Source organism: Haliotis rubra, unplaced genomic scaffold (genome assembly GCF_003918875.1).
Source record: "Haliotis rubra isolate DU_JTF1 unplaced genomic scaffold, ASM391887v1 Scf455, whole genome shotgun sequence".
In the NCBI taxonomy this organism is placed as follows: Eukaryota; Metazoa; Mollusca; class Gastropoda; order Lepetellida; family Haliotidae; genus Haliotis; species Haliotis rubra.
In genome coordinates, this window is record NW_025767141.1 from 418,874 (window position 1) to 431,736 (window position 12,863).

The 12,863-nt window shown below is 38.4% G+C and overlaps 1 protein-coding gene across 1 annotated transcript; it reads right to left on the bottom strand.

Moving 5' to 3' along the window:
• Window positions 1-4,452: 4,452 nt before the first annotated feature.
• On the bottom strand, window positions 4,453-11,379 carry LOC124290062. The gene is made up of 6 exons (XM_046726751.1): window positions 11,290-11,379; window positions 11,036-11,102; window positions 9,219-9,340; window positions 7,201-7,365; window positions 5,000-5,046; window positions 4,453-4,546 (listed from the first exon to the last, which is right to left on the bottom strand). Exons 1-6 carry the CDS (start codon window positions 11,303-11,305, stop codon window positions 4,505-4,507), a joined length of 459 nt encoding a protein of 152 aa, XP_046582707.1. The 5' UTR covers window positions 11,306-11,379; the 3' UTR covers window positions 4,453-4,504.
• Window positions 11,380-12,863: the final 1,484 nt, after the last annotated feature.

Consider the following 12,863-nt stretch of genomic DNA (forward strand, 5'->3'; position numbering starts at 1 on the left):
ACTGGATGTGATATGCTATGTCTTTGGTCGCAATAGGCCGAAACTAGGTCAAATCTCATCCCACGTATGACGAACGGACACGTACGCACTGTCTTGTTTTCATTATAGCAATACACTTACAGACAAATCTCATCGATTTCCGTGTTCAAAAGAAACAAATCTGAGCCATTAGACAATAAACCGGTACTTTTAGGGACTAGTGTGCCAAATATCACACGTTATAAGCCAATTGTTTAAAGAAGCAGAAATGCATGACACGTACATTCGAAGCAATCAAACATAAGTCCATAAGTCTGATATTATCTCCTTCTCAATATTGCGGTAAACGTTTTAACAGTTGTAGTGCATTTCAAAGCTTAAAAAAATATTGAAGAATTTGCAACACATGTATTGGGAATTTAAAGTACAAATGGACAAATAATGTTATATAGACAACTGTGTACAAATAGAATTGCATTTATTGTCTATTTAAATCCTTTTGACCTTTCAGAAGTATCCACACGAAACTATGCTCATGTCAATAATTGTTGACACCCCCAGCCTATTAATACAATTGAAGGGGGTGACAACCATTATTGGCATGAGTATATCTCAAACACAACCGCTAAGAAGACAAATATCTATTTCAAACAAACATCATCAAATGTTACTTCTTGACCATGTTCTTGTAAATACTAAGTTACAGTTACAGACTATTTAACCAGAAAACAACTTCGAATTTGGCAATCGGATATAATCACAACATTTTGTAAAAATACGAAAAGATAATGTTCATTGTTGTTTTTATTTACTCGACAAGACCTAGAGAGACTCCAAGTAGGAGGAATGCAGCTAAAGAGTACATAATGGGAAGTTCCAGTGGAAAGGGGAATCAAATTCGAAAGTTCTCCCTGAATGAATACTATCAAACCGAAACACAAGTCTCATTAACCAGTTTAGAGACAATGACCTACTTTACAGCCGATCCGATTCTTCTCGTGTGAAAGTGAAAAGAGACACTAAAAACAACCATGGTTACACTGTATTCCAATTCCTTGTTTCATAAGAAAATGGTATTTACAAATGAATTTTTATTTAAAAGTGCAATAAAATCGTATTTCTATGTTTTGTGGTGAGGTTTAGGCAGCATGACCTTAACTAAGACGTCACAGACTGTCCCCGTTTGATGAGGTCGTAAAATGATTCACAATTCATCTGGAGCACTGGTTTTTGGCGCTTATTCAGTGTATTTTTGTAACGCATAATGTGATTGATATAATATCAAGTCCATACCAGACCGCCAAACGTTTCTAGCGGCCGAGCCTCGTTTTGAGAAATCCACCATTTCCAGATTTCCGTTTGTCAGAGCAAGCTGTACGACAGAGCACGCTGCACGACGTGTTTGCAAGGATTAAAAGTTACGTAGTGTTGCAATATACAAGTGCTTAGATGTATCAATTAATACTGATTAATATTTATATATCCAGTTGTATGAATTGGTCTCAAAATTCTGGATTGGTTATTGCACTAAGTTGCGCAATAGGACGGAATCCAGTCAACGAGACTCCAGGAAACGATAATGTTGTGTAATCAACGTTTTGAAACAATCAATTAAATTCAGAAAGTTGCCACGCTTCCGTATTAAGCCATACCATTTCTTCCACTTGAAAGAGGTATCAAATTCCGAAAATTCCCCTGAATAAAATTGGGATTAATCTGAAGTGTGCTGTCTGTCTTATGTAATTCCAATACTTACCTAGCTTATCTTATATTACTCGTAGCCTGAAATAACACAATGCCGTCCAAACTATATATCTTGACCTCGACGGAACACCCCGTAGATTAGGTTCAACACCTTGCTTTTTAATTCTAATTTAAGCGTTCACATGTACGACTTTACCATGTGTAGAAGGTGTGCACCACGAGTCACTAGTCCCAGTATGGTTAATGACATTACGCTTGAATAACTCCATTATTAAAATACAGATTTCAAAACAAAAAGGGAACGAAATACTGTTAATTAGTACCCTGTGGAAGACATTACATATTTTAGGGTCACAGGCATAACTGTGCTTGCATGGGTGAGTGAATAAGGTAAGATCTGACAATCCAATTCTGCCAATATTATTATGTGATCATGCTCTCCTCGTGGATTCTGTTCTTCATTATCATACACCACCTGCTCCTTTGTTGATATACAGTACCTGTGTTACCAAGGATGGTCATTTTTCAAGTTTTAGAGAAAATAAATATTTAATTCAGAAAGTTGCCATGCTTCTATTTGTAACCATAACATTTAAATTGCTGCTCATGGTACCTTTAATTTAATCATTTTTACGTTAAATGACGTTCAGCGTGTGCAACGTGACGTCATCGTGGTGGTATGATGTTGTATAACGAGGTGACAAGGAAATAACGTCAGATCACTTTGGAAAGGTTTTGCTGTAACGTTAGGATTTAATTCACTTGTTGAAACTGAGAACCTTTGACATTTTACTTACATTTTTTATCACAGTAGATATCCGAGGAATGAGAGGTGAGTACGCAACATTCAAACATTCTTTTCATAAGTACTAACGGAAAAAAGTAACTGTGCATCACATAAAATTGCATAAAATAAAAGTTATAAAGTTTGAAAAGTTATAAAGATAACCCTACATAAACATGTAGCAAGGCATTTTGACATTTCATTTCATGTGACGTATCGCGCGTGGCACGTGCACTTTGTGCACAATGAACTTACTCACTTTTATATGCTGTTTGACACCTAAATTTCTCACACCTGATATTAAAACTTGAAGAACGGTAGATCATTCTCTAGCCTCTGAATGTTGTGGAAAACACGTTAATTTCAACCTAAACTGCACGTACGTCATGCCACGACTTACAGAAAATCAGCGTCTCCGTGCCGTGGGTATGCTGGAATGACCCAAAATGAAGTGCCCAGACATGTTGGTGTCCATCGAAACACAATCTCATCTCTATGAAGACGTTTTTAACATAATGGGAACACGACAGATTTGCCTCAGACCATTCGTCCACGCTTGAGGTCACGTCAGCAAGACACAGATCTACGGAATGGATTCCAGACGATCAGCTTGACGTCTCGAACCATTCCTTGCTTACGTCAAATCAGTTCCAGGACTGTACGGAACCGACTCAGGCGCCGACGGCCTGCAATAGTCCAATTTTGTTCCAACGTCACCGACAGGCACGTCTTGCCTGGTGCAGACAGCATGTAAGGTACAGCAGATAAGATTGGGATGGTGTTTTATTCACTGACGAGTCGAGATGGCATGGCAATGGTGTACAGACGACGAGGTGAACGGTATGCTGACACATACGTTGTTCAACGTCAACAGTTTGGTGACGAAAGCGTTATGGTGTGGGGAAACATCACATCTCATGGTGGGACACAACTTGTCATTGTCAATGGCAATCTGACAGGTGTGCATACAGGAATGAGGTCATTGGGCCTCATGTGCAGGACATTCAAGGACAGAGACGTAACTTCACGCTTCAGCAAGATAATGCCCGTCAACATGTCGCTCGTGATGTAACAGATTTCCTGAAACAACAGAACATTCCCGCACTCCCCTGGCCAGCTGTTTCTCCGGACCTGTTCCCCATCAAACACGCTTCGGATGAAATGGAGAGACGTTTACGTCAAGCCCAGAATCAGCCATTGACGTTAGCTGAATTGGGACAAGCGTTGGTTCATTCATGGAATGTAGTGACTTTCTTAAAATCGGGCGCACGGGGGATCAGCATTCAAGCGAGACAGCAAGGATGATGAACATCTTCACAGTCGGTACCTTGAATAAGTACCTTGGTAATCTGTATGATTACTGCCCCAGCAATCAGAGACCTAAGCACTGTAGCATGCAATATTATAGTGAGGTGTCATTGATAAGCTGGTTGGACCCTTGAGATTTACCCGGTTCAGAGGTTCGCCCCGATTAGGAAGAACACCATTCCAGTTATGGTGATACATTGCCTGCACCACTTGCGCTTTGCGCCCATGCATGTCACGTTGAGCCACTCGTGCGGTGTATTAAAAACAGTTCCAAAGTGATGTTCAAACCAACACACTTTTTATTTCATGAACCCGCCTTGAAGGTTAGTTGTGCCATTTTCGAATCTGTAAGTTTGATTGCTGTTGAATCAACATTTGCCCGTAATCCATTAGCCAGTGCTTACATGAACATTTTTCGCAAACCCGACCAAACACACAACAGGCAATTTGAAAGCTCTTTTTACATCATACACCTATCCTAATTAACACGATGTGTTTTGATGTGTGATAATTTAAGAGTGGATTTTTTTTATTTCAGGCGGAAAAAACAGGTTTCAATTCTCATCTCCAATTCCACTGGTTTATGCATACGAAAGCTCACGCAATCTGAACATTTAACATTTAACAGACAAACTGAAAAACCCAGAGGTTGTTAAGTGAGATAAATGAACATTAAATTATTTTGTGGAGGCGTTTTTATTGTCTCATCAACATAATGAGTACTATGCGTTAGACATCAGGGTGGTGGAGGTGGTCCAAGGCCTCCAGCGTCTGGAACAAAGATGTCAAATGCATAAACTACAGTTATCACGAAATTTTAATTCTATACATATATATTATATAATCAAGTCATTCATATTTGGACCCTGGTGACACAGGTGCCGCAAGTGTACTCTGAGGCATCAGCCGTGCAGAGTTGCGTCCCTTGGAAACTTATTATGGGTTCGGATCACAGTTTCCCTGATTCTTGGTCTGTTTAACAATTGTATGCCCAAGCTCCACGGTTTACACTGCTGTTAACGTCTGGGATAACATCACTTCGGGATTTCCTCCCACATAAAGCAGTCACGCAGTGATATAATTGTGTACTAATGAAAGCGGCGTTAAAATCACTCACTCACTCAGTCGTATTTATTCAACGTTTTGAACAATTGCTACATGCATGTTAGCGATGTCCATGACACTACTGTGTGGATATTTTCACTATAGATATACAGCACTTACCACCGTCCACCAGTGTACAAACTCAAGCTCGCTTACAACGTTATTTTCTGAAACATACAGCAAAGTTATCTTCATGCAGCCCTTAGGCTGTAGGTGTCTCAATCACTGGTTGGTCAAATACGACGATTTTCGCAGGAGTACAGTGCATGTTTGTTGTTTAATCCCCTATTCGCCAAGATTCTATTCATAAGAAGGCTGTAAATAATTTCTAAACCAAACAAATATGATCATTAATTATATAAGTTAACCAAGTGGCGACCATCCAATCAAATTAGTCGTCTAGTAAGTATGATAGTAGGACGCCAGTGTAATAAGATACTCCTCACAAAAATTTAGCAACAAGTATTTTCAGTGTAATATCTTTATAAATCTCGATAGCGATTTTTGCCGACATGTTACTGAACGGTAAATATTCAAAGAATACATAACCTTTAATGACTGTCAAATTGATTTATCTGACAACATTGACAAAATCACCCGAACACAACCACCCTCAGAAACAACATGCAAAATGTGTGGCATGAATGTGCTCCAGTCTTCGTACATGCACCCTGATCGGTGTAAACCTACCTGTAATCATTCCTCTGGCACAACAAGCGGGTCCTAACTTCATTTTTATGGATGATAATGCCCGTCCATGGATGATAATGCCCGAGAAAGAGGTGTTAACAATCTCGTTTAGATCAACAACATCACGCATATGGACTGACCTGCAAGGTCACTTGATCTTAATCCCATTGAACATGCTTGGGACATTATTGGAAGTCGTGTTTACGGTCTCCATGTTCACCCCCAGACTCCGGATGAACTTGAGCAGGCGTTACAGAGAGAATGGCAGAACATTCCACAACAGCAACTTTAAAGGCTCATCTGGTCAATGCAAAGATGTGTAGAAGCTTGCATTTGTGCTCATGGTGGTCATACGCGTTACTGAACACTGCTTCACTGTCCAAAACTGACTTGAATCTTAATGTTAACATTTTGCTCCATCAATGCAGCACATTTTGCACGACTGATTCACGGGTACATGCTTTTGATGATTTGTAAGTCTATTATTGCTCAATACCATTTCATTTCATTTTGTTAATCGCGTGTACATATGTTTCACCTTTCTATCGCATCATTCCATGATTTGCAATTTCAATAAATGAAAATGTAATGAGACTACAAATTAGTGTTGCTTAACTTTTTGTGAAGAGTATAATTTGTTCTTAGTTGTTTAACGCCGAACTCGGCAATATTCCCGCTATATGACGGCGGTCTATAAATAATCAAGTCTGGACCAGCCAGCCCAGTGATCAACATCATGAGCATCGATCTACACATTTAGAATACAATGACCAGACAATCTAGTGATAGACATCATGATAGACAGCATGAGCATCGATCTATTCTGATACGATGACATGTGTCAACCAGGTCAGCGAGCCTGACCACCCGATCCCGTTAGTCGCCTTTTACGACAAGCATAGGTTGCTGAAGACCAATTCTAACCCGGATCTTGTGCTATGAGAGTGAAAGGATAGATTTAACGAATGACCATCACACGTCCGAAACGAAGCTCAGTGAGGGAAAAGGTACAGTTCATAGATCACAACACCATGGAGATAAAGTGTACCAAACCCGTAAAGATCCTGGTTAGATTTGGTGTTCAGCAACCCATTCTTGTCGTAAGAGGCGACTAACGGGATCGGGTGGTCAGGCTCGCTGACTTGCTTGACACATGTCATCACATCACAGCTGCGTAGATAATAATCGATAATCGATTTTCGATAATCATGCTGCTGTTTTGTCTGGATTGTCGGGTCCAGATTCGATTATTTACAGACAGCTGCCATATAGCTGGAATATTCCTGAGTACGTCATTAAATAACAAACCAACCAACAAACCAAACTAACCAACTATTTTGCACTGGATCAAGAAGCAGAATATGCTTTAAGTTTTGATTAGATTCCATGCTTTCCACATACATTATTTTGGAATACATTGTGGTTGGAGACATTAAGTACACCTGAAACAGGTGATGTGAGGTGAGGTGAAATTGGGTTTAACGTCGTGCTTGAGAATATTTCGCTCATATGACGACGTCCTGGAAAAGGTATGATTAAATATGACCAGTGCATGAATGTTTCTCAAGACTCCCAATGTCGTCCCCTATCTTATCAACACACAATAAGATCGATTCAAAGACAGAAAGTACCGTTGGCATCCCATAACTTGTAAATTTGGTTAAAGTCATATTCCGTTACAGCTCCGTCCTGGTCGGCGTCATAAATGTCGTACAGCGGACGCGTCAGAACAAACAAGTACTGATTCTGTGTAGTAAAGTATGTGGTAAACTCCTCACGGGAGACAACTCCGTCGACTGAAAGAGAGAAGGAGGGTAACAAGATGATTTAATCGTCTTTCTCCCACAAAAAAACATCAAGTTTTGTATCTCTTGAGTTTAAGCTGAGACACAATCCATATTATTTTCTCGATTGCATGAAACACCAAATAAAAATGTTGTCTTTTATTAATCTTAAGAATCTTAAGCGCCTGTGTTCAATATGTACAGTTTCACAGAGTAAGAATATTATCTATCACGACAACAGTAATCACCAGTGACTTGGGTTTTATTCTATGAGAATGGTTAATCAAAACATTAATTATATTTATTGTGAGCTTGTCATGTCACTACAAAGTGTTGGGTTTTAAGAGATGGTTACAAAAGTGTTGGTGTAAATCTTGCAGATGTAGCATACTGATAGCTGAGGTACCAGCAATCCCAAAGATCCTTAATAGCGAGGTTTAACTTTGGTTGCTGGGACTCAGCAATAGGAGTTTCGTTACCCGATCCTGTTATTTAACACAAGCTTAAAGCTGAAAACCTTGATATGTTACTGGTAAGTTTCGCTCGTCCTTCACTGACGGGTGATAAGGAAATATCAATGCACTACATTTTCTGGCTAGAATAATACCCATGTTGCTTTGTTGGTATATACACCACGCATCAATAGTCCAGCCAAGTGATGTCGGTATATAAATATATTAGTGTCTGAACCAGACAAACCAGTGACGGACATCGTGAGCATCAGTCTACTCTCCGGATTGGGTTTGTATGTTTGTTTGTTTTTATTCCATTTCAAGTTGCATGTACAGACAGAAGAGTGACATGTGTTGGCAGTTACATCATCAAGTTAATACAAAAATTGTATATGCATATGAGGGAGTATAAATATATATATATATATACCTATATATAAACCTTTAGATAGATAGATAGATAGATAGATAGACAGGAGCTAGATGAAAGTGTTATAACTGTAGTGGACACATTAGTTTGAGTAAATCAAACTGTATGTGTGCTAAATTAAAATGTCAGAACAGGGTATATAAGTAATGTCATTTCCTAGTAAAATAACTTAACTGATTATTTTTCATTGCAATAAACCTTTCGATATAAGCAACATAAGAAATCCTGCAAAGGATATATCTTGCTGTTTAAGGCTTGGTTGTTTGAGGAGAGTCCAAACATAGAAATGAATTTAGATACATGTAGTGTCAAATTGGTTTGGAGGTTATCATTAAGGAATTCTTCAACTTTTAGCCAAAAGTTCCGAACAAATTGACGTTCAAAGAAAACATATGATATATCTTCTGAGGCGGTTTTACAAAATGTACATGTATCATCATCAACTAACTTCATCTTCAATAATTCTTTTTTTTGTATAAATTATTCTAAAATACACAATGCCATTTTAATGGAAGCCGCGGTCGCTGAGCGGTCTAGGCGTCTGACTTTGTGTGCTGGCGATTAGGTACCTGACTCTGAGGTTGTGGGTTCGAATCCCGGTATGGACTCAACCCCAAAAAGTACTAGAATCTGTACTTAACTAAGAAAGTGTAATCCCAAATACAACATATGTTATAAATTATTCTGTTTATAAATCGGAATTGAAAGTCTAAGAGTTTACAGTCACACTTTCCGGGGTTGATGTGCATCAACCAACTCCAAGAGCCTGTTTAGGTAGGTCCAGTTCCACAAAGCGATGTTAGCGCCACGACGATCGTAAGTCAATAGTAAAGATTGGTAGTTTCTTCACGTAGCGCAAAGTTCGCTTTGTGGAACGGGGTGCTAATCTTTTGGTCGCCTTTTACGACAATTACCGGATGTGGGGGATCGACCTATCACGACATTGTCGCCATATGTCAGAAGGGTTTCTGTTGTATACATACAGTTAGAGTCGAAGCCGTTGTATGATAGTTTGAGTTCCGCCAAGGAGTATTCACTGTCCTTATCAATGTCGTAGATGCCGAAGAGGTTTTGTGCTGTTACATTATATGGCCGTAATTCAGCACTGCGATGAGAAAAAGTATTGTAGTCACGTATAAAGTCTTGGAAATGGAGGGTTAATGCCCTATCTTTACGGTGTTCATGTCATATTCATGTGCTAGAAATTATAATGTGTGTGCTATATTTCAGACGTTTTATCGGTCAATTTCTAAATGTCAGGTTTTCAATGAAATCCAGTAAATCGGTTTACAAGATTAACCTTAAACCGAATTGGAACACATTTTGTGTGACGCATCTAAATACATTTAGAATTTAAACGTGTGAAATTTATTAAAATTTGTCTACAATATGTTTAACGCAATATAACACAAATCGCAAACTTGTGTCAGTGGTCATTGTCAGTGTTTTAAAAAACAATTCAGGCAGTTTCCTAATCAGCGAGGCAGGACTTACTCAAAATTACGCTCGACCTTTTTAATGAATTGTGTAAAACTCTTTTAGATTTTTCATTTTTCATGGATACCTGCCCATGCTAGACTACTTGGAAATTAGCTGAATAACAGGATGAGACAATATTGCCCTTCCCTGCAGAATATTGCACCGTCAGTAAAATCCATGCTCAAACGAAATGACAACTGAGATGGGCATCATCTTTAAGGGGAAGCTGTCCCTACGGCATTGAGCCTTTTGTGACTAAATCAAACGTATCTCGAAACAATCGTAGAGAAAAGGTTCTTTTAACCGGACTTTATGGTCTTTGCGCATATCTTATTGATAATCCATCAATCATAAAACGCTAGGGCATGCTATTGAATCTATCGGTGTTGTGTTCTATAGCGAATACATCTGACTAATTGTTAAAGTCCATTTGCTCAGAATAATTCCTGAATTAAATTAACAACGGCTTGCAGACTTATAGCTTTCCTCAATTTATCAATTATACTTGATGCAAGGCGTCACTACTGCGCCAAACTCTTTTGTCACCCTGCATGTTCAAAACCACTGATAATGATCTAACGTCATCTTTTGACTACTATGCCATTAATTCCCTTATAGAACAATAGTACTGAATGTGATAATCTATGTCTTTGGACGCAATAGCCCAAAACTAGGTCAAGCCTAATCCTGCGTATGACGAACGGACACGTTGACACTGTCTAGTTTTCAGTATGGCAGGGCACTTACAAACAAATGGCATGTGTTCAAATGAAACAAATCTCAGCCACTAGACAATAAACCGGGATTTTTAGGGACAAATATGACACGTTATAACCCAATTGTCTAAGGAAACAGAAATGCATGACACGTACATTCGAATCAATCAAACATAAGTCCATAGGTCCGATGACATTTATAACAATATTGCAGTAAACGTCTTAACAGTCGTCATGCATTTCAAAGCTTTAGTAAAAATAGAATTGAAGAAGGAGCAACACACATATTGGGAGTTTTAAGTACAAAATTCATGTTATATGAACAACTGTGTACAAATAGAACTGCCTTTACTGTTTATCCAAATCTTATTGACTTTTCTAGAATTCAAAAAACTACTATAGACAGATCCGTTAGGGGAAGACAAATATATATTACAAATACACATCATCAAATGTTACTTCTTGGCCATGTTCTTGTAAATACTAAGTTACAAGTCCGTCTGTATTTTAATCAGAAAAACAACTTCAAATTTGTCCATCGGATAAAATCACAACATTTTATAAAACACGAAAAGAAAATGTTTACTCGACTTGTTTTTACTTACTCGGCAAGACGTAGACAGACTCCAAGTAGAAGGAAAGCAGCCAAATAGTACATATTGGGATGTTCCACTGGAAAGGGGAATCAAATTGGAATGTTCTTCCTGAATAAATACTATTGAGAAAACAATATTGAATTCAGAAAGTTGCCATGCTTCTATATGTAATCATAACATTTCTTCCACTGGAAAGGGGAATCAAACGCGAAAAAACATTAATCTGAAGTGTGCTGTCTTTCTTCTGTAATTCTAATACTTACCTAGCTTATCCGACATTACTCGTTGTCTGAAGAACACAATGCTGCCCCAACTATATATCTTGTCCTCGACGGAACAATCTTTAGATTAGGTTCAAAACCTTACTTTTTAAAATTCTAATCTAACGTTCATATGCACGATTTTACCATGTGTAGAAGGTGTGTATCACAAGTCACTAGTTGTCAATGTCATAGTGCTTAAATAGCTCCATTATTAAAATACAGATTTCAAAAACAAAAAGAGACAAAAAACCTGTTAATTAGCAAACAGTGGAAGACATTACATATTTCAGGGTCACAGGTACAAATGTGCTTGCATGTGTGAGTGAATAAGGCAAGATTTGACATTCCCATTTTGCCAATGTTATTATGTGATTTTCGTTCTACTCCAGGATTCTGTGAAACTTCAATAATATGTATACACTACCTGCTCCTTTGTTGCTTTGCAGTACCTGTGTCACCAAGGATAGTCATTTTTTCCAAGTTTTTCAAGGTACCATGCTTTTATATGTAACCATAACATTTAAATTGCTGCTGTTGGTACCTTTTCATTCTTTTCAACGTAAAACGACGCTCAACGTGGGCAACGTAACGTCATTATGGTTGTATGACGTTGTATAACGAGGTGACCATGAAATGATGTCGGATCACTTTTGAAAGCTTTTGTAGTAATTATAACATTGTATTCACTTGCCACGATTATGAAGCTGAGAACCTTTGACAACTTTTGTTGTTCAATTTCTTTGGTTGTTTTGGTTGGGTATTTGTTGCTTTCTTTTGTTTGTGCTTAGATGTTTGTTGGGTTTGTTTTCTTTTTTCTTTTTTTTTCTTTTTTGGTTGTTTTTGTAATTTTGGATTTTCTTATTGTATATTCTATTTGTCCATTTTAATATTTTCACAAGTCAGTAGCCACAAGGTGTGCAAATCACATTACATACTTGGAGGGTTAACAACGAGGTGGACTTTCCGGTCATGTGACATGAATGTTTACGTTCCGGGAGATTTTATACAGATCGGTGTAGTCCGTACAGTACTTTGGTAATCTCTTTGATTACTGTCCCAACAATCAGACACCTGAGCACTGCTACATACAATATTATACTGAGGTGTGACTGCCGTAAGTCATTGGTAAGCTGATTGGACATTGATATTTACCCGGTTCAGAGGTTCGTCCTGATTAGGACCAACACCATTCCTCTTATGGTGACAGATTGCCTGCAACCACTTGCACTGTGCGCCCATGTCACGCTGAGACACTCGCGATGTGTATTAAAACAGTTCCAAGGTGATGCTCAAACCATCACACTTTCACTTCAACTCGCCGTGAAGGTTAGTTGTGCCACGCCATTTTCGAATCTATAATTTGATTGCTTTGAATTTGCCCGTAATCCATTAGCCAGTATATATTTACATGAACCTTTTTCGCAATTTGGAAGCTTTTTACATCATACATTTATGCTAATTAACTTGTTGCTGTCACTAGATTGAAGAGTTGAAACATGGTTCAGGCGGAAAAACGAGGCTTGAATTCTCAACTCCAATTTTACTGGTTTATGCATACGAAACCTCAAGCTCTC

What these genes read in the sequence shown, in the direction of transcription:
- LOC124290062 (XM_046726751.1), bottom strand. An exon ending in CAACGGCTTCGACTCTAACT is followed by an intron (nt 7,366 to 9,218) that starts GTATGTATACAA and finishes TCTCTCTTTCAG; the next exon opens with TCGACGGAGTTGTCTCCCGT. An exon ending in CAAGTTATGGGATGCCAACG is followed by an intron (nt 5,047 to 7,200) that starts GTACTTTCTGTC and finishes TGTATGTTTCAG; the next exon opens with AAAATAACGTTGTAAGCGAG.